Source organism: Cygnus olor, chromosome 2 (genome assembly GCF_009769625.2).
Source record: "Cygnus olor isolate bCygOlo1 chromosome 2, bCygOlo1.pri.v2, whole genome shotgun sequence".
NCBI classification, from domain to species: Eukaryota; Metazoa; Chordata; class Aves; order Anseriformes; family Anatidae; genus Cygnus; species Cygnus olor.
In genome coordinates, this window is record NC_049170.1 from 141,391,378 (window position 1) to 141,413,986 (window position 22,609).

A 22,609-nucleotide genomic window follows, 5' to 3' on the forward strand; every position below is an offset into this window, starting at 1 on the left:
ATGAAAAACTGAACCTGATGAAGCCTGAGACTCCAGGTTTACTACTTCTGAAGCTATTATGTAGATGCTGGTAGCTTCCTTCTTGCTCAGTGTTTAATCTGAGAAGAGGATGTAGTATTGTGAAACCCCATATGGACAGACACACCTAACCCACAGTTCTCAGTAAAGAACCTGTTTTCAGTATACGCATTTACTTAGTGTCACCTACTGGTTCTCTCTTTTCAACTTCTCCCAAGTTTATAGTGACACTGAACTTTAGAACTATTTGAACATTCAAAAAAACTGATTTGTGTAACCATATTTACTTCTAGAACTATGTACTTCCATACTCCATCATTCAAATTAGTGGGTTAACAGGGAAATGTGCCTGAGAATGTGGGAGTTCTGCATGCCTCAGTTCTGGTTCCTCCTTCAGGGACCGCATATGTATTCCGCATTGTACTTGTCTTTTACTGAAATAGCATTGGAAACAGACTGCAGTCCGTGATTTTCTGTCTTAAGAGTTTATCCTTTTCATTAGGAAAGAAAAAAAAAATAAATCTTGAATTATTTGACATTAATTTTTAATGAAATCTATTTTAGTAAGAGAGAGGCAAAACTTTTATGCATGCTCTAATTCAAATCCCTATTTTAGCCACCCATTATAGGTTTTGCAACCATGTAAATGGGTAGGGTCTTGACCAGATACGGTAATTTAGAGTACTTAACAAAGGCAAACAGCATCATCATAGCATCAAATGAGAGCAGGTGCCTCCAGAATGAGTAATAAAGCTTAAATGAGGCATTTGGTTCAGACAGTCAAAATTGCATAGTTGCATATAGGTTGCTTATACACAAATGAACACTAATTCTGACTGATTGCCAAATTACTAAAGTCAAGATTTTCTCCTCAAAAAGCCTGCATAAACCTTGTTTCTCACAAGATAAAATAGGGGTTTTGTGTCAGAGCCTAGTGTACCTTTTGTCTGCAGCTTGGTAGCACTGTAAATTTGGCAAGATGAACAGCAAGAGGCCCATATCCTATACACCAGGTGTGTGGACTGTCTGATACCTAAGGAAATTTGCACAGCATCTGCTGGCATTTTGCCTGGAATTAGTTGCTGCAATTAGCACTTATTTTTGCAAGCAACAGATCTGTCCCCAAAGAAATTATAGGTCACTACCACTTGCTGTTACACAGTTTTATCTTTTTTTTTCTCTTGTTTAAAATATTTTTATATATAATTCTATGTTCACACCTTAAAAACATTTCTTTGCTCATTGTGTTATTTTCTATTTGATCAAAACTGATCCTTGTTCTCTCTTCCCTACACCGTCAGTTCTTTTAGTATGCAGCTCAAGAAGCTTTCTGTCTGCTCTCACTGTGAATCTAGTTTGGGACTTTGGAAAACGAGATCTAGCTACAAGACCAGGTTGTACCTTTATTTACAGCAATAGATTAGCATACTGCATTATTAAGTGTTGCGTCATAAATACAAACATATTGTCAGACATTTCTGTAGTTAATGAAGGTATTTTTCTGTATAATACTGACACGAAGGTATGTCCACTCATGCCATACTTTCACTATCACTTTGAGCTAACAAACACTGACACTGAAGATAGAGTGGCCTGCAACTTCCTCCCTCCCCTTGTTATCTTCCGGCCACTTCTACTTACTCTTACATTACTTTATAACTTGTGATTCCACAGGTGTTTACACATAGTTGCAGGATGAAACAGATCTGGATATCTAGCTGGTGATAATATTAACCCTGAAAAAAAAAAAAGATTAGTTACTTACGACTAAACTAAAAGATACTTTTAAGTAGATCAGTTTTACTGTACAATTCATTCACCAGCCAAATGAATGCTGGTGCTCGCACTGGTAGTGTGGTAACAGGCACAAGCAATTAAGAGCAGGTAGGACCAGCTCTTTCTTTTGGAGGGCCAGTTTCAAATGATTGTTGAGTTACAGAGATACACATTCTGTGCCAATACCACAGGCTAGGAAATAATCCTTGGGGGAAAGATCCTTGTTGCACACCTAGAGATCATATACAAACTCATTAGTCCTTTTCAGCAGAATTCTGTTATTTCTAGACATTGAGAACATAAAGACAGAAAGGAACGTTATTCTGTAAAGGTGTTCAAAATCAATCTAAGTGTAAAAAATATCAAAAATACGATGGAAAACATTTATTTGGTTTAGCTTCATGGCACACATTGCTCACGTAATATAATAAGTCAATATATGTCAATATAACAAAGGTGCATATGTGGCTAGACCACTGGTGAACAAGCCGGCTCAGTTTCAAAAGGGCTAAGCTTATTCCTTGTGCAAAACATACATGAATTTTCTTTAAAACAGAATCAACACGGAAAAAGACCAACCATAGTTTCTTCAAAGCAGACAGTAAAAACACTGAAATGAAATGAAAACTAATTACAGTGTTTAGGGCAAGACAGATCTGGTAGGCAGGATAGTTTATATACTAAACACCTGGTGGTACTTGGACCATGTAGCAACTCTGTAGTTCCTTATTTATTCATTAGTACTGGAACAGACAGATTATATGTTCATCTCTACTGGCAGGTTCTATGGTGAGGGGAGAGGGAGGGAAAGCAAATTCTGCTGAAAATTTCTTCTTTTGTTTTAGTGAAAAAGTTTTATTTGGGAAAAAAAAAAGTCTTGAACATCATTATGAACATCGTTATCTCCTGAGCAAGAACTGATTTAAGTAGTAAGTAGAAGGGTTGATTTGAGTGTACTATTTACATCAAGTAACCCTCAGAAATCAGCACTCCAAAATGCTGACATTAAACTGATTTAATTGAGCAGCTGCTACAAGTGAATAGGAGTTGAGATAGCTCAGCACTTTGTTCCTCTGTTCTGCGTGTACACAATAGATTTGGCTCAACAAGAGCATTTTTTATTAAACAATGCTTTCATTTGCAGCTAGATGTAGCATATAATTACATCATACTCTGATTGGAATCGAAGCACATTAATTTACAGTTCTGTGTTCTTAGGGTATATGGTACAGGTAGTAAATATGATCTTACTGTTCTTCTGGCTTCGACATCTGCAGAATGCACATCTTAAGGCCTATGTCAATCATCAGATACAACGTCTGAGACAGCTTTCTCTACAAAAACATTGGAGTATGTTCTAACTGGTTTTACTTCTTCAAACCCTGAAAGTCCCAAGAAGTACAAGTGCAAAGAATGCAAGGATACAGAGGAACACCACAGACCAAAAGACATTTTCAAAAAGAAAGAAACATTTGTGCATATATTAAGTTCTGCTAGAAGACTAAGTGGCTTGCTGAGGTCAGAGGCTGAGTGAGGTATCGCAGTTAGCTGCCCCTTGAAGGGGGAAAGGGTGAGGGTGGCAGAGCACTGGAACTGGTTGCCCAGAGAGGTTGTGGAGTCTCCTTCTCTGGAGATATTCAAAACCCACCTGGATGCCATCCTGCGCAATGTGCCCTAGGTGATCCTGCTTGGCAGGAGGACTGGACCAGATGATCTCCAGAGGCCCCTTCCAACCTCAGCCATCCTGTGATTGTGTGTGACCTGGCTGGCTTAGCACAACAGGGAAGGTGGCTTCTCAGGCAGTATGAAGGCGATTAGAGTATTGAAAGCAAAACAGCAAAACCTGATAGCATCACAGCTGCAGTGCCAAAGTACCCTAACGTCCACAACTGTTACAAGATGTAAGGGACTGCCTTGATTCAGGGTTTTTATGCTTCTTAGTGAAGGGAAGCAGAGACCTGAAAGTTTTGAGTAAACAGAAAGCTTCCTGGCACATCACCGTAAAACAACGAGCTTGCACAAAACATAACCCCCCGAACTACAGATAAGTTCATAAATACGTGTAGGTGACGGTAAGTCAGCTTGAGACCCCAAGGAAGTAAGGTCCCAAGTGTTTTGGCTGCGGGACAGGGCGAGGGGCTGCCGGCACGGCTCCGCCTGTAGCTGCCGGGGGCCGGCAGCAGCGCGGGCCTTGCCGGGCGCCAGGCACCACAGAAAAGAGCCCCCAAAGTCCGCCTGTCCACCTCCTGCGGAAAAAAATGAAGAAACACTGAAGCATGGTGGGGGTATAAAGCGACTTTGTAGCTCCCCTCACGGCTCGGGCCCGTCCGCTCCCCCCCCCCCCCCAAATGGCGGCGCCTTTAAATGGAGGCGGGGCCGGGCCCCGAAGTTTGCCCAAGTTGTGGAGCGGGGCCGGCAGAGCTGCGTGTTCAGCCCGGCCCAGCCATGGGCCCCCCTGGCCGGTAGGAGCCCCGGCGCCATGGACTACCTCACCGCCATCACCGGCAAGGGTAGCCGCCTTCTGCGCGGCACCGCCGGCCGCCTCTGGGGGGTCGTGCCCGGCGGCCTCCGCCAGGTCCGCTTCCAGGACGGCCTCGACCGCGGGGCTCCGCACCCCGCCGAGCCGCCGCCAGGTAGCGGGGGGACGGGGGCTGAAGCGGGGGGCTAGGGGTGGCTGTCGCCCTCCGAGTTCCGTGAGGAGGAGGAAGGGAGAGAGCCGCGTGGGGCCGGCGGTGCCCGCCCGCCAGGCAGGGGGAGGCCCCTTGCCCTCAGGGAGGGGTGCGGTGAGACAAATGCCCCCGGGTTTGGGGGCGCTGCTGCAGTGTTTGTGTTTTTACGTGCCTGCCTGGTACTTCCCTTGGTTAAGGGTGTGTGTGTGTGGTGGGGGTGACTGGGGAAAAGTTGCTTGGTTTGAGCTTTTCAGTGTGTAAGGTGGTTTCTGTCTTCTAGGTGGTCTTGGAGAACTTGCAGCACTTGGAAGTAGTTGTGGTGCTGCTAAGGGCAGAAATAGTACGTCTGCCTTTTGGTGGTTAAACGGGGTGGGCAGGGCTTTTTTTCTGGTCCTCACTGCTCGCCTGGTCTTCTTCTGCCTCCACAATGAGGGCACTAGGGAAGTAACGCTACCAGCTGGAGGAAAGAAATGAGCCTTGCCTTGACTAGTAAAAGCAGCACGCTCTAGTGACTGCTGGGGAAGAAAGCCACATGAAGCTGAGCTTGTGAAAGTGCTTTCTAAAAATCTGAAGAGCAGTGTTCAGTGAATGGTAAATCTGTTCTTGCTTTCTGTCCTGAGCAGCCCTGCCCTAAGTGGGTGAACACGTTTGTCATAGTCTGTAGGTAAGTCTGAAGTCAGGCCTCTAGTGAAAAGTAATGCTAAAGACCATTAAGTTTTATTGTTCTCTTCTTTCAGATTATTTAGAATAAGCAAAATAACTTTTTTATCAGAAGCAAGTTCTGCTACTTACTGTAATAAGCAAGGGAAGTGCCCATGCAGCATGAGATGTGATGATAATGTCTCGTTGGTGGTCAGCTATTACTCCTTCCATATAACAGGCATGATCCAAGGCACACAATGTTTGCAGTGTTACTTTGTCTTGCTTTATTCCCCACTCTGTCCCCCAGCCTAAAGATGTAACAGGGTGAGAAAGAGACAGCAACTGGTTTCAGCAGTGAGATAAAGTAACTCCAATAAGGTATCTACAAAATGTTAAGGGCTTTTTTAACAGAGGTTATTGTTCTTTCACAAAATCAAAATGACAGTGAAACACTTCAGACATGTTTTGGTCTTCAATCAGTTACAAGGCCAGGTGTTCAGCTGCTGATACATGTGAAGACTCGGAGGAGGAAGGTTTCTATGGCTATTTTTTCCTCCTGCTCTGGCACAAAAGATTAATTTGGACTGCATGATATTGTTCATTGTTGTTTTTTTCTGTCTTTGAGCAGAAAGTGTATTTCCTCATACTTTTCTAATATATTTAAAGCTAGCATTAGTGAAAAGTTGAGTACAGTTCTAGAATGTGAGTTGGATTTCTGCAGATACAGAATCTGATGTGCCTTTTTGACAGAACCATTCTTCGGGTTTGTTCTAGGCCAAGACTACTGCTGAAGGCAATTAGATCCTGGCTCTCTGTACTGTTTCCTCCTTCACAGGGTTTCAGTTGTTTATAAGCAGAAACAAACTCTTGTGGAATTCAGAAGTCTTCCTGTGGCAAGCACTTGCTGGGTTTCACAGACTGCCTGTGCTGTGGTGGTAGGTGCTGTGGAAGCTGTAACAATGATTACAACGCTTAAAATAGAGGTTAGATTTCAATTTAATTAGAGATGGGTCCCATGACACTAACTCAAACTTTAATGGCAAACACTAACTACTCCAAATGTTCAGTCTCTGTATGCAGTGTTCTGGAGCCAGACTTATTTATTATTCTGGCATTTTCCCCCCCCCACCTGTGACTTTTAGAAGGATCGTTTCAGTGATTATTTTCTTTACATGGTTCACTTATGACTCTGTTATTTCTTAGAATAGTTCTTCCATAAATATGCTTATTTATACTTCCTTGTGAAATGTGAAAACTCTAATTTTAGAAACAAACCGACCTTTTTAATTATTTTAAAACTATTTTTATTTTTACATCTTAAAGTATCTCAATTTTGTTCTTGTAATATTAGTAATTCTACAGGCTTTTTTTGGTTGGCTTTTGAAGCAGTTTAGTAGCTGCAGTGTACTATAAGGTTTGTAAGTTCAGGGAAGTTATTCTGGCTGAACGCTGTACCTCAAATCACTGCTGCAAGCCTATATCCTTCTGCAGGTACGTGCTGAACAGATTCCTCCTTTCTCAGAAGGGAGGAAGGAGAGGTTGGGAGGCTGAATAGTGCCGTGGGAGGCTGTAAACCCGTCTGACCAGTTGGTTGTTTGTGTTGGCAGCCATGCCAGTGGAATAACTTCACGAAGGTATTCTGTCTCTTAATGAGTGTGGTGGAGGATAAAAATATAAGGAGAAACAGAAATGCTAAAGAAAGCATCCAGCTCTAACAAAGGTGCTACCAATAATTCCAGTCTGTAATTACTTCTTCAAGGAAAAAGTCACGTAAACTTTGAAATATCACTTCTAAAGGTAGTCCATTGATAACTTCTAGAAGCCAGTCTATGTGTATGGTCTGGATTTACTGGGAAGATTTAGAACAAAATCAGTCACAGAACGGTTTGGGTTGGAGGGGACCTTTAAAGCCTGTCCAGTTCCAACCCCCTGCCATGGGCAGGGACACCTCCCACCAGACCAGGTTGCCCAAAGTCCCATCCAGCCTGGCCTTGAACACCTCCAGGGATGGGGCATCCACAGCTTCTCTGGGCAGCCTGTGCCAGTGCCTCACCACCCTCTGAGAGACTTTTTTCGTTATGTCTAATCTATGGATATAGATCAGATAATTTAAAACCACTGCTGCTTGTCCTATCACTCCACTCCCTGACCAAGAATCCCTCTCCAGCTTTCTTGCAGGCCCCCTTTAGGTACTGGAAGACCGCTATAGGGTCTGCCCCAAGCCTTTTCTTGAGGCTGAACAACCCCAACTCCCTCAGCCTGTCTGCATAGGAGAGCTGCTGCTTGATCACTTTTGTGGCCCTCTTCTAGACTTGCTCCAACAGGTCCGTGTCTTCCTTGTGCTGGGGGCCCCAGAGCTCAATGCAGCACTCTAGGTGGGTTCTCATGAGAGCAGAGTAGAGCAGGAGAATCAACTCTCTCACCTGTTGGCCACACTGTTTTTGTAGCTCAGAAAACCAAACATATCCCAGGGTGCAAGCATGCACATTGCTGGCTTATGTTGAGTTTTTCAACAACCACCACCCCCAGGTCCTTTTCTTTAGGGCTGCTTGTCATCCATTCTTCACCCAGCCTGTATTTCTGCTTGGGATTATCCTGCCCCAGATGCAGGACCTTGCACTTGGCTTTGTTGAACCTCACGAGGTTCACACAGGCCCACCTCTCAAGCCTGTCCAGGTTCCTCTGAATGGCATCCCTTCTGTCCAGCATGTCAACCACATCACACAGCATGGTAGCTGTGTATCTTTTGTCTTGTTTATTGGGGTATATATTGCAGGTGTTAGTGTGTTGAAATTGCATGCGTTTTTCTTTGCTTTAAGATGCAACTCAGGGCTTTAGGGAATGTGTGATTAAGGGTAATCCTCAATGCAGAATTAATTTGAACGTTCTGTTTAATTTGAGTCTCATCCAGACAAACCTTACTTAAATGAGCCAACAGCATGTCCCATAGCTTAGTGTGCTGTTTCCTTTATCTGTTGTGAAAGGGAGAGTGTTGCTCAGAGTTATTTTGCTTCTTTTCTGTGGCACTGGTGAGGTGGTATGCAGGATGTGTCCTATTTTGTGCAGCAAAGCTCGAGAGGCTGCTGAGAAACTGCAGAGGGTACAGCAGAAGAGTGCCGGTACATTTAGGGGCCTAGGATACACAACCTGTGTGGGGCTGAGGGAGCTGGCCTTTAGCCTTGCAAAGCATCAGGGTGACTTAGGCGCAATCTGAGAGTGACCTACATCTGCTTAAAGGGCCATGCTCTTCTCAGTTGTAACAGATGATAAAAGAAGGCACAACAGCCACAAGTTTTGGCTTGGAAGGTTCAAACTGGACATAACAGGAACTTCACAAGGAGGGTGGAACATCACTGGGACAGATTACAGGGTAATGTACGTAACTCAGAAGTTTTACTGGCTTGGCTCCACCAAGCCCCAGCTGACCTGATCTGATGTTGACAGTAGTCCTGCTTTAAAGTGGGGGGTTGGAGTAGATGTCCTTCAGATTTCTTCCAGGTAACACTTTGATCCTGAGTGCAGACTTCTACACCTGGAGCTCTTCTTAGACATCCTCACCTCGCTTCTGTCTGCAGTCAGTTCATGGAGGGAGAAGGTAAACTGCACACACAGCCTTCCTGCAATATGTATTTTAAGTGCAGAAGTTAAAGAAATGAAAATCAGTCACTTAGAACATCCTCTTAGTATGTCAGAAATTATTCTAGTTGCCTTCTATTAAGAGATTGTGATGTTTTTTTTTTTTTCCCCCCAGGCTGAACTTGATAGTTCACTTTTCAACCGTGTGGCCTGTGGGTTTATTTACACTTCTTGTCGTATCAGCTCTTGCCTGATAACAATACGCAGTATATCCAGTAAGCCATGTGTCCTGTAAGTGCTCTGAACTACAGTGAAGGTAGCAGCAGTGCAAGTAGAAAGAAATATTCAGGGCCAAGTTATAGTGTGTTTGTGAAGTCCTGCTGTGAAACTTAGTATCTACCTTCTTTAATCTCAGATTAAAGCCCTAAAAAGAATAGGGTAGGTTATTTCTTCACTTAATTTCTTAAAAGTGCTTAATAGGGATAAAGTTTAACAGATGTATGATAAAGCATGATAGAAGCTTCAAACTGGAGAGACAATTCTTGTGTTTTCTTGTACACTAATCCAGATGAAGCATGTGTAAAATGTACCAGCACCCTTTACAAAGACATTAATGTTTCTCTATCATGTCTGAAAATACTTCAGTTGATACATTCAGAGATTACATTTTTTTATGCCTGCGTTGGGCTGGTGACTCAGTCATCTTGTGATATGTTAATATATGCACAATCTTCCAACTGTGCTCTACTAGTTTATATCAGAAATTCTTGAGTGTTCAGTGGATATGGGATGTTAAATGCTCTTTCACTTCACCTTATGCTTTGTACTGCTACATTTTACCTTGCTTCTTTTCTCCAGGATTTGGGACTACAGAATTCCTCATGTCATTTTGACTGTTACTGATTTTTTTTTAATTGACTTCCAATTTTGTTTGCTGATGTGTGATTGAGTTGCTCTTAAGGCTAGTCTATTGGGACCTCACAAGTATATCCCTCCGTTCTGCTAGTTTCTGTTTCACTTTCCTGTTTTTATGCCAAAAACCAGCTAGTTTTTGGCATAGGTAATTCTTAATTGAGTTGTTACTACTCAGTATGGTTCTGATATATCAGATGTTTTACTGAAGTTTGGTTAGTATGGTTAGTATTTCAGTCATCTGCTAGATTAATTTATAGTAGAGGTACAATTTATTCTATTGTTGATATCCTTTGATTGTATTGCATTTTTCTGTTTTAATGTGTCATGTTGCACTTTTATCTTTCTGATTAATTCCAGTTTTTAACATTAAAACTGTTTTGAAGCTGCTGTTCTGCTGAGGTCAGACCTGCAGTGCCAGCCTTTATAACACAAGGGACTCCTTCTTCCCATGTAGAGGACTGTCATCCAGTTGAATTTCATAAGGTTCCTTTCAGCCTATTCCTCCAGCTTGTCTGTGCCCCTCTGAATGGCAGTCCAACCCTCTAATATGCTGACTGATCCCCCAGTTAGATGTCATCTGCAAGCCTAATGCAATAAACTTGTACAATACAGTATTTACAGAAGCATTGATTATAACTTCACATGCACAGTAGGTCTATTTCCATGTTTGCAGAGCAGTTTTAGAGCATGTCATTTTACAGCACATCGTCTGCTGCATCATTAGGAAAGCTAACTGATTCTGAGCTCTCAAAAAAAGTAAGCACCATTGTCTTCAATATGAGGAGGCAAAGTGTAAAATCATAAAGATATGAGCTAAGGTTAACTGGATTTGTTGCTTGCTCTTCAAACTGTGTGTGTGCTATTGTGTTGACTTGATGTACAACAAAATAGTTCTAAATATCTAAAAGAAGAAGGCTATTGTCAGAAATGCTCAGAAGTTAACTTCCTTTTCAATCTCAGTATCATTTTTTTGACTTGCATGTTTTCATTATTACATACGTTTATTTGGTCTGCCAAAAGGTTCTACAGTAGGTGGATACTGCAGCTGGTTAGGCTCTGAGGTATTAAAGTCTATATGTATATATTTAGGTGAAACATTGGAGGAAGTTTACTGTTATTAACACATTCTGTGGCATAATCTGAAAACTTGGTGAAGTATCTCTGTTTACCCTGAGTGTGAAACATTCCTTTAGAAGAAAGCCAATGTGATGTAGGTAGTAGGAGTGTCATGCATGGAGCAGGCTCTGTCTTCTAACTATTTGAAGAAGTGGCCTGCTAAAACAGGATACCTTAAATCTGATTCTAGTGATTCTTTTTCTGTCCTGAAATCGTGTAGTTAATTATTTCTGCCTATGCGCTATACAGCTGACTAGAGGGTTGTATGCTATGAGGAGGACTGCAAAACGAACTTGAATCAGGGTTGAATCCATGTTACAGGAAGAAGTTGTTTTGCTATGTTTGTTAATACTGCAACATCATTTTGAAGTCTCATGCATTTAGTTTGGGCCTTTGCATTTAAGAAAAATGAGCAAAATGATCATGAGACTAATAATAAAGATCGGTGGTTTCAAGAACATGGCTTACTAGGAAAGACTGAACCACACAGTGACAAGCAGTTGCTTAGCACAGGGAAGGAGACAAGGGGGCATTGTTTATGGTGTTGCCTTGGCCCGAACTGCTAAAACTTCAGCTAGGAAGTTGTAGACTGCCAGCATGTTGTAGGTTATTGTTTGGGTCTCTTGTTCTGCACCCCATCGCTCCCCTCGACTTCCTAAAATTTTGGGAGATAACTGAAAATAATGGTCCGTACCTAACTGCAGGAGGAGGAGAAGGGTCAGTGAGACAACTGCTCTGCTGAGATGTAGCCCCTGCTGTTAGGAGCTCAGGGGTGGGGAGAGGGAACATGCCACCAAGCCTTGTGGAATACAGAGATTTCCTATTTTAATCTTTTTGGTTCTTTATAAATAGATTACAAAGATCTAATTGCTACTGAGCAGAACTAATCTAATAAAAATGTACCATCTATTCTTCTGTTTTATCAATTAGGAAATTGCTTCATGTGGTGCTAAATAGCAACTTACTAGACTATCTTTCAAGGAAAGGTTACTTTCCTTCCGTACTTCCTTATGTGATTCAGTTTTTAAAAATTTTTACCTCATGCTGTTTCTTTTTTTTAAGATTCTGTAAAAAGATTGTCCTCGATAAACGCTTAAGTCTTCTGCCTCTTCCTTAAATGCATACATATCTGTTGTGTAATGCACGGTTCTTGTTTGAAAAAAAAAAAAAAAGCCTCCTTTTATTACATCTTCTTGGCCATAATAAGCTCAGTGACTAATTGCAAATAATTTGAATTACCTGTTGACTTGTTCAGCTTGTTTGCTTTTTTTAAAGGATTCTTGTTTAGCTTATAAATTCTTCTGGAAAAAGTTATTTGTATAACTTCTGATAACAGTGACATTAATAAAAGAACAAAGTTTGAGTATCATTGAAAGCTATTTCAAATGTTAAAGTTCAGGTTTATTTTAGATATTGCAGAAAAACGATGGAGTAAAGAAAGACTAATACATTTTACTCAATGGAGAACTTGAAGATAGACTGAGAAGAACTGCTTACAAATATTTCATCGCATTGTTTCTTGGTTCAAAACTTGTTCTCTTTATCAGCACTTAATGCAAGAAGTCCAAAGGATGCGCTAGAAGCATGAAAACTGGAAATGGGAAGTTTGCAAGCCAGGGCAGATGGTTTAAGAAATGAGAAATGCCACCCTTGTCATGCTGATTTGAAATAGTGCCACATGGAAAGTACTTTCAGTCAACCAAACTTCAATAGTGCAGGGCCTCACAGAGACAATTAGTAGAAGCCACCTGTAAATGTTGGAATTCAGCTTAAGTTGGCTTCAGATATCATATCAATGATGCTGCTATTACACATCTTAAGATCCAAGTTACCTTATCTAAAGCTCTGTTCCTACCACCCCCTTTCCTAACTTGTATAAATATATTAGAAAGCAGGACTCCTGTTATTCTACTTCTGTTGATGATGAGGTAACAGTCCTTATGCTTGTGGTGGTCTTACTCAGCTGTGCAGCTGAGCTCCACCACAACTACTCTTTTCTCCCTCTTCTCAAAGGGAAAATGGGAGAAAATACAATGGAAAGCACTCAAGCCTTGAGATAAGGACAGGGACATGAGTCAACAATTATTGTCATGGGCAAAACAGACTCAGCATAGGGAGATTAACCTATTTTTATTGCCTATTACTAACAAGCTAGAGAAGTGAGAAAGAAAAGAATCTAAAAACACACCTCCCCATCCACCTTCTTCCACCTTCTCCCCACCTTGAGTGGTGCAGGGGAATGGGGGGCTGGGGTCACTCTGCCCCTGCTCCCTGTGGGGTCCCTCCCACGGGATGCCGTCCTTCCTGAACTGAGCCTGCGGGGGCTGCCCACAGGCAGCAGCTCTTCAAGAACTGCTCCCACACGGCTCCGTACCACGGGGTCCATCCCCCAGGAGCAAACTGCTCCAGCACGGGTCCCCCATGGGCGGCAGCTCCCCCCAGACCCCCTGCTCCTGCGTGGGCTCCTCTCCACGGGCTGCAGCTCCGGCCCGGGGCCTGCTCCTGCGGGGGCTCTCCCTGGGCCGCAGCCTCCTCCAGGCCACATCCACCTGCTCCACCGGGGGCTCCTCCACGGGCTGCAGCGTGGAGATCTGCTCTGTGTGGGACCCATGGGCTGCAGGGGGACAGCCTGCTCCACCAGGGGCCTCTCCACAGGCTGCAGGGGAACTGCTGCTACGTGCCTGGAGCACCTCCTGCCCTCCTGCTACACTGACCTTGGGGGCTGCAGGGCTGGTCCTCATTCCTCTCTCCCAGCTGTTGTGGCACAGCAGTTTTTTCTTAAATCTGCTCTCACAGAAGAGCAAACACCATTACTCATCGGCCTGGCTCTAGGCAGTGGTGGGTCCCTTTTGGAGCTGTCTGAAACTGGCTCTTACCTACTGTGGGCCAGCTGCTGGATTCTTCTCACAGAGGCCACCCCTGCAGACCCCTGTTACCAAAACCTTGCCACGTAATCCCACTACAATGCTCCACTAATCTCACCTGTTTCTGTGTGCTTGCATCCAGCATTCAGACAAAATGTTGTTTTGGTGTCACTTTGAATGCTGTCTTCTATACCTTTCTAGTTGTAGTCTTAAGTTGTACACAGTTCAAGTATTTTGTCATTACTTATGGCTGTGATGTGCTGTTTCTCTTCAGGGTTTCAAGCTGTTGTAGAGACCCAGTCCTACTGACTGGTAGTTCAGAATTAAAGCATCAACTTGTATGTTACACAGTGTCTCATCTTGTTTGTCTGAAACAGCATAGCTACAGCCCTGCTAACATAGCACCACAAAGCCACTTGTTAAACGCGTTTAGGCTGACTCTTGAGGTCCCGTGTGACACTGCACGATCAGTGGTATCGGTCTCTTCTTATACCTGTGGTCTGAGAACATGAAATGTTCGCATAAGTAAAATGAAAGAGTGATTCCCGCTGCTGCTGAGGTCTTCTCAGACCACTGCATCCTACACTGACAGTTGTGCTGGCTTTGCTATGTCTCCTAGCACACTAGGAATACAAGGATGGCTGGAAGATGAGTTTACTTTCATGCAGCAAGATTGCTGGAGGCTTTATAATGTACCCCCAGGGAACTAGAATGCATGTCCCTGATACTCTGACCCATTTTCACAATTAAAATACTTTCCGGTTTTGTTTCTGACGCTCTTGGTGACATGCATAAATTCTCAAAGAACAGACAGCTCAGGTGCTTGGTGTGGGAAGAGGCTGGGAGTTTGATGGCAATGTCCTTGGCTGGCTGCGTGGGGAGCACACAAGTAGCTCAGTGCTGCCTGCATCCGTCTCTTCTTGACCCAGGGGACTTGGGTCAAAATAGGATGTGAAGCATTTGCTTCCTGTATCCACATAACGAGGAGGAAATAATGCTGTCAGAGGGAAAGAATCAAAGTGGGTGCTGATGGATGGGAAGGAGTTATTGCATTAGACGTGGAAGGGGACATAAAAATAAAAATTGTAGATCGTGAGCTTCTGGGTACCTAGTGGTGGGAGTTCTCCTGGGTACCTAGTGGTGGGAGTTCTCCTGGGATCTGCTTTCCTTACATGTGCCTCCAATAGGCTCCTTCCCTCCCCCTGGTTGCTGGTATTTTCCTGAAGTGTTGTGAATGTAATGCACAGTAGATCCATCTACTCTGAAAAGGAATTGCCTTTCTTCTTTATTTCTGGCATAAGGAACAGAACTGGTTATCTGAGCAAAGCTTTACTCTTCTATTCCCTTGAAAATAATTTAACTTGAACTCCTGAGTGGCACCTGTCTGGAAATTCTTTAGACACTTACGTGCACAAGCTAGAAAGAAGAGAAAGGAAACCTAATTTTGAAGGGGAGGTATACACAAATGAAGTATGTATATAAGTTACAGTATGGGATTTCTGTATTTCTAGCTAATGATGGGGTAGAGAGAATATACTTGTTCTAATAGAGGCCTGCTCCATGTACAGGTTAAGGCCTGTTTGGGATCCTGAATGAGTTCAGTCTGTCTTCCAGTGACTTTGACTTTTGTGTAAGAGTATTTGAACCAGCCCGCTGTGGCAAGAGGATGATTAAGCTGCTGGCAAAGTTTTGATAAGATTGGAAACTACAGAACAGCTGTAAGTCTAATGGCCTTGCAGTCTTCAGCAGCTTGACAAGAGGCACCCGTTGTATTGCAAGGTCAGGTAGAAACTTTGGCAACAAAATATTTGATGTGGATGAGGAGAATGTCGTATGCTGTCATTCTAGGTGCAACTTCCAGTGTATTTTACTCATTACCGGTTGACTTAACTTCCCTTGGAGACACTTGTGGCATCTTTAAAAGTTTTTAATATCATCAGTATTAATGGTTTCTTTTAGGTATTTTTTTTGAATCTACAATTAGTAAATTAGGGAAGAAATGCTTTTTAATGTATTGGATGAAGATGGCAGGATGCAGAGCTACAGTTTTCAGACTCAGAATTTCTACAGGGTGTTTAAAAATAGGCTTAACGTCTCAATTATTGTTTATAGCTATTAAAATTTACATAATATAATCTATATATCAAACTTATCTTGTGGGTATGGGAGCACTCTTGTGCAGACTTGCTTTTTAATATATATAAAAATGTAGAATTAGTCCAATGTATATTGCCTTGTAGGAAGAACACCCCAGGAAAGTACTTATGTTGTTGGCTAGAAATCACTTATTATTGCCTTCTACAGTTTGCCCAGTGTTGCAATGTAAGATAATTGCTGAGGTGTTAGATCTTGGATGTTTATTTTTTCTCACTGCAGAACTTTCTGTGTAACTTGTGGATTTTTTTCTTGTATCTTGATAGTTTCAGCTACCTATGCAGAAATTTGTGGGGCTGGGGGTGGGAGATGAAATTCATACAAGCATTCTTCTAATATTTTTTACCGTGTTGCTGTCAGGATACTAATTAAAAGTAGTGATATGTAGAAGCTGCTGTAAATTTGTAGCAAGCTTACATATTAGCTCAGCTAATGTAAACATAAAGCATGCTTTCTGCTCTCAATTTTTGCATGTGAAGGTGTTTTAAAAGAATATATTTTGTAAAGTTTTTCTTATGTCCAATTTGGTTTGAAATATTCAACTGAATATATTCAGTTATGGTACCAGCAGTTTGTATCAAAACAACAGTAACTAATGCCAGTGTAGGGTGGAAACATAGTGTCTCATGTAAATATTTTGGGCTTCTTAATAGCAGGTATTTAGCAGTTGAAGGTGGAGACCTTGTGACAGAGTTGTAAGTTAAGAGATTTGTCTCAAGACGTGTCTATAGATGGATGTATTAAAAACTCTTTCTGAAGCCATAGTATTGAATGCTTCTTGTTGAATCATGTGATTACACTCTTACACTGTCTTTATCATAAATATATCAAGCAGATTATTCAAAAAATAGAAGGTACTTCAGGTACAAATTGTTGATTAGCTTATGAAATGGAGGTCATCAAAATAAGATGTGCTAATAAAAAGAATGGCTCTTAACTTGTTTTATATAGAATATGCATAGGGCGTACATACTTCACATGTTTGCCACAAAGAGGATAATTCTGAAGTTAAGTATGAATTCCCTTTGTTTTACACAGAAGCTTTAAATACTCTGTACTTACCAAACACCATTTAGCTTAAAAAAACTGATTAATTCATACGTACAGGAAATGCTAGATCATCTCCCCTCTCAACAAAAGCACACTGGGTGCGATAGAAAACCAATTAAAAACAGTAGTTCCAGAAATGTTGCTTGCCTGATAGGGTAGGTCACCTATTTAGTCTTCCTTCATTAATAGCTTCCTGGTTACTAGCAAGTACTTTTGCAGTTAATTGATTCTCAGTTATCAGTGGCTTATATTGGTCAGATTCTTAAAGCATTGCAGGGGAATGAAGTCGTTATTCTAGCAGCTGGCTGGCTGTTAGAGAGCAAGCTGTGTAACTGGTGAATTAGATGTCTGCCCACGGGGCTGTAGTCAGCAGCCTGTGACAGTACTGAGAGAGGAAAATGAATTTAACACGCACGTTGCCTCAATTTTTTTCAGACACTGGCCAGAAGAAGACCCCAGACAAGAAAGATGGGCGACGAATGTCTTTTCAAAAGCCTAAAGGGACTATTGAATATTCTGTAAGTTGCTGTTTGATTATTAGAATGTCATTGCAAAGCAAGTGCAGAGTTACTTTCAGTACTAAATATAAGCAAAACAGTGATGTGCATTACCTGTAATCTTATAATTTGGTGTATCTGGCTTATTTTAGCAGAAATTAAGTCGGCAATTAGACAGCTAGTAGTACTTGATTAATGCTTTTATAATACTTCTTTAAGTTACCTGCTTTCTTCAAAACTAAAACAAGCCAAAACCAAAAATAGTACTACTACCAAGCTACTCAATGTGTTGAATGATTCAGTTTTATGTAACTAGTTAGAAATAGTAAATAGCATTAATTATAAAATCATGTGCAAGTTGCCTGCTTTCAGCATTGCTAATAAACTGTTGATTTTAGGAGAAAAAACAGAATGCAGGGGTGGGGGAGGGTTGGCTATATCTTGATACTGACCTTCCAGCCGCCTTCTAATAATTTTCGTAGGTCTATACCTTCTACAGTATAGATCTGTTCTTCTAGCTGTATCTGAAAATGGAGCCTTTCTCTGCCTGTTCTGTTCTTGAAATGACCCTCAAACTGTGCTGCAGTCAGCTTTTCACATTTATGGTTACTAAGGGAAACTGAAGTGAGAAGTATCTGTCTTGTGCTATATAGTGGAAATATAATTAAGCCTTTAAATAATGCTTATAAGGTTAACATTAAAACAGGGGAAGCCTAATCGTAGTTATTTTTGAATGCTTTTGAAGCTGGACAGGATAAAATAAAAAAGAACTTCTATAAATGTCTGTACTTGATCTCTTGGTGTTCTTATTTCAAGAATTAAAGATGGGGAAGACTTAACTCTTAATGTTACATTAAGCTAAATGGCTTAACTACTAAGAAGGCTGTGATACTAATCTGGAGAGAGGCACAGGATATGTGTATTGAAGCGTGATGAATTTCATTAGCTTGCCTCTTACTGAGAACTGAATTCTAGCCTATAATAAAGGCTTTCTTGGAGCTGAAATTCAAAACAAATTTATGCTGTTTGAATTCCAGCCCTTGAAAAATAGTAAAGTAAATGTGGTTTTCGTTTGTTCAGCTCTGTGGGGGATTAAGGATCCTTTCCTGAAATAACACACAAGTGTACGTGGTCCAGATCATGAGAAGAACTTGCTACCAATTAACGAAGGCCATGCAAGTCTGTAGTAGGGCAGAGTCTTAAGACAGGGTCTTCAGCCAGAGTTCTCACCGCTGAACTGTTAGACTTCTAAAGTGATCATTTCCCAGTTACTTAGTGCTAAGTCCAATCTCTAGATACTCTTTACTCTTTGGTTTGTTTTAGTTAGAAACCAGTTGGTCTGTATGCTGAGAACAAAACTGCCGTGGCTTATGAAGTCTGCTTCTTAAGGTAAAATTAGGAGGAAATTCTGATCCTTTCTTAGCTCAAGAGGTGTGGGTGGCAAGTGCTTTTATGGTGACCATCAAACAGATGAAAGGTTGCCAGACTTAAGTTCCAAGTATTCACATGGGTTTAATGGCTGTAATGATTTGGTTTGAGAGTGGAGAAGTGGTCAGTATGTACTAATACCTTTCTTGAGTGATTGTAGATTGTGCTTTCAGTTGTAGGGTAGCTTAGAGTGGTGAAGGTTATCTTTTCTGGTACAGCTATTTTATTGCCATCATAAGCCTTTACATCCTGTTTAGACTCCTACATACTTAGGAATTTTTGCTTTTCTTTTTCCTCTTAATGCTTTATTTCAAGGCTAGGGTTATGTTCTCGTCTGACTTCTCTGTGCTTGCTGCTGTCATAGTCTTTTTCCCAATCTGGGGGGATTTGGAAAATGTACATAATAATGATGTGTTGCTTCATCTGTTGTATCTTCTGTCTAACTTTAAAATGATGTTTGGAGTTCTTACATTATTTAAAAGTTCCACTTTCCTGATGTTACATGTTACAGAAATTAGGCCTATTAAGAATTAGTTGATGTAATGATAATCTGATATTGCCAAAGGTTTGGGTACAACACCCAAGAAGGAATTTTTTTTTTTTTCCCCTTTCCTCCAGTATTGATTTAAAAGGGAGGGGGAAAAGGGATTAGAAAAATTTAAGAGTGGCTGTGGCATGCGGTGGGGAGTTTCTTCTTTGTCTGTTAGTTATTCTGGTGGTTTTACCCTGCTGGGCAGCTGAGCTCCTCCACAACTGCTCTCTCACTCCCCCTCCTTAAAAGAAGAGGTGGGAGGAGAAAGTATGCTGGAAAGAAAAATGCTCATGGGTTGAGATAAGGATAATTTAATTAAAGGGAAAAGAAAGGCGGGGGGAGTGGGGAGGAACCACATAGAAGCTGAGGCTGTGTTGGAAGCAAAGAGGAAAAACAATTACTCCCTTCTTCCCATCAATTAATGATGTTTGGTCATGTTCTGGGAAGCAGGGCCTCAATATATGTAGCGGTTGTTCAGGACAGACATCTTCACAACGAGAGCCACCCCCTCTCCTTCCCCTTTTCCACCTTTTATTGCTGAGTGTGACACCACATGCCATGGAATATCCCTTTGGTCGGTTTAGGTCAGCTGCCCTGGTGATGTCCCCTCCCCATTTCCTGCCCACCCCCAGCCTGCTGGCTCTGGGGTGTTGGAGGGAGTCCTGGTGCGGTGCCAGCACTGCTCAGCAGCAGACAACCCTGGTGTGATACCCCTGGTATTCTAGCTACATGTGCAGAGCACAGCACTGTATGGACTGCTGCAGGGAAAGTTAACTCCACCCCAGCCAGACCCAGCACAGTTCTTAAACTACTCTTCTCCACAGTTATTCTTTAAGCTTTTAGATGTTCAGATTTATTTATTTATTTATTTATTTTTAATGGCAGAAAGCCCGAGAATTGGAGAAATAGACGGAAGTTCAGAGACCAGCACTGATAAACTTAATGTAGCGTTTAGATTCACCTGTGCAAACCTTAAAACCAGATAAGAAAAGGAAGCTCGGTTATGTTTGCCTTTCTCATGATCGTGATTTGAAGATATACACCTTCACTTGCTTAGTGATCTCACCAGCCGCTCTGCTTTCTGAAAGCTGAGACGAATGAATGCACTCTTAGCAGGCTTAAGTGTTGTTTTGAAACTGAATACTTTTGGCTTATTAATGTTAGTCTAAAATTTCAAATATTTTCATTAAGTGATACCCACGGAGTGTCTACTTAACTAAGTTTTCCTCCAACACTGATACGAAAGCAAACTTCTGAATTAGGCAAAGTTTTCAATCTCATTTAGCAGTTTCAGCAAACCTGTAAAATGTAGAACTTCTGATGGCAACAGTACTATACTTTGTGATTCGGCTGTCTGTTTTGTTGTAGTCTATGGAATGAGTAGTAAACATCTGGTCTGGTTAGGTTTTTGCTTGTTTTCTGCTTTAGTACCAATTAAAAGTGGCATATGACAAAATGCCACTTTTAATTGGTACAAAAAAGGCAGGGATCTTTCTCGGTACAAAAAAGACAGGGAACTCCTGGAAAGAGTCCAGTGGAGGGCCACAAAGATGATACGGGGCCTGGAGCATCTTCCCTATGAAGAAAGGCTGAGAGACCTGGGTCTGTTCAGCCTGGAGAAAAGATGACTGAGAGGGGATCTCATCAATGTGTATAAATACCTGAGGTGTGGGAGACAGAGGGATTTGGCCAACCTCTTTTCAGTGGTTTGTGGGGGCAGGACAAGGGGTAACGGCCATAAGATGGAGCACAGGAAGTTCCGCACCAACATGCAAAAGAACTTCACGGTGAGGGTGACGGAGCACTGGCACAGGCTGCGCAGGGAGGTTGTGGAGTCTCCTTCTCTGGAGATATTCAAGGCCCGTCTGGACGCCTACCTGGGCAGCCTGCTGTAAGGAACCTGCCTTGGCAAGGGGTTGGACCCGATGATCTCTGGAGGTCCCTTCCAACCTCTACAATTCTGTGATTCTGTGACAATATTGTGACTTATCCATAACCATGTGATCATCTAGCTCTGAATTGCTATGGTACAGTGGTCTTTTCAGGCATGAAATATACCAGTAGAGAGGTGTTTGCTGCTTTGTGTACCTTAATGGCTTCCTATACAAAGAATTGTCGTAACACAGAAGTTATTCCAAAATAGTTAATTGCCATTTCTTTGTCAATAAGTACCCATTTTAGTCAATTTAGGCTGACATGCACATTTACAAAAAAAATAACGTCAGTGTTATTCTAGTATTCCAGTATTATTTGACTCCCACTTGTAAGCGTTAAGTATATTAGTATCCCAAACTGACCTCTGTTTTCACGTGAAGCACGATAGTCTGCAAAGTACATGATGTTTCTAGCACTTGTTACAGGACAACTTGCTTCCCTATTTAAAGGATATAGTTTGTTCCTTTATATCCGTCAGTTATGTTTTTTTTAATTCCTGTACTGTCACCATGTGTTCACTAACATGATGTGACTTTAAAAAGTTAAGAACTTAAGAAATACCCTTTATTTTGGGATTAGTGTCCTGTTCAGTTTTAGGCTCTGGAACATTCAAGGGGGAAATGCATTTTGAGGAACAATTATTTAACAGTTCATATGCTACTTCTGCTTGCGGCAAATAGGAACTGTATTTACCAGCTATTCTCACAACGTTAATAAAATGTATGTGTTAATATTGGGGGATTAAATATTTAACACTAAATTTAATTATGTATAATACTTGCATTCTGGCAAAATGTTTACAGCTTCTGTGAAGAATGAATGTGTCTTGTGATATTCTACTGGTCACCATTAAGCATTATGTTACGCTATGTAGAATATGCTAATTTAACTGGAACAGTCCAGAATAGGCTATGGTTGGAAGCAGGCTAACCCAGTGTATACTTTTGCCACTTACGTACTTGTTCAGCCTGGAGAAGAGAAGGCTCTGGGGAGACCTTACTGCAGCCTGCCGGTACCTAAAGGGGGCCTGCAGGAAAGCTGGGGAGGGACTCTTGGTCAGGGGATGTAGTGACAGGAAAAGGGGTATCAGCTTTAAACTAAGAGGGGAGATTTAGATCAGAGGTTAGGAAGAAATTCTTTACCCAGAGGGTGGTGAGGCACTGGCACAGGTTGCCCGGAGAAGCTGTGGATGCCCCATCCCTGGAGGTGCTCAAGGCCAAGCTGGATGGGGCTTTGGGCAACCTGGTCTGGTGGGAGGTGTCCCTACTCATGGCAGGGGGTTGGAACTGGATGGTCTCTAAGGTCCCTTCCAACCCAAACCATTCTGTGATTCTGTGATACACCGCATTATGGTTACTGAAATAGAGCGCTTTGGTCTTTCAGTTCCAAACACGTTTTCCTGTGTGACTGTGTATAGGGTGGAGCTACTGTCAAACC

The 22,609-nt window shown here is 42.0% G+C and overlaps 1 protein-coding gene and 1 long non-coding RNA gene across 10 annotated transcripts in view; one reads left to right on the forward strand and one right to left on the reverse strand.

Moving 5' to 3' along the window:
• The window catches only part of OXR1 (oxidation resistance 1), a 270,297-nt gene that overhangs the window by 188,090 nt on the left and 59,598 nt on the right, over positions 1-22,609 (forward strand). For 5 of the 9 annotated variants that reach the window (XM_040546719.1, XM_040546713.1, XM_040546714.1 and 2 more), the window contains one exon: positions 17,216-17,298. In XM_040546719.1, coding sequence (XP_040402653.1) covers positions 17,216-17,298 — 83 coding nt within the window. Of the gene's footprint in view, positions 1-3,985; positions 4,428-17,215; positions 17,299-22,609 lie in introns of those variants that run through there. The other 4 variants (XM_040546716.1, XM_040546718.1, XM_040546720.1 and 1 more) reach the window with 1 other exon arrangement.
• Positions 3,825-18,018, reverse strand: LOC121064748. Its single transcript, XR_005816666.1, has 3 exons — positions 17,730-18,018; positions 8,532-8,722; positions 3,825-4,040 (listed from the first exon to the last, which is right to left on the reverse strand). It is a non-coding gene; the product is annotated as an uncharacterized LOC121064748 (long non-coding RNA).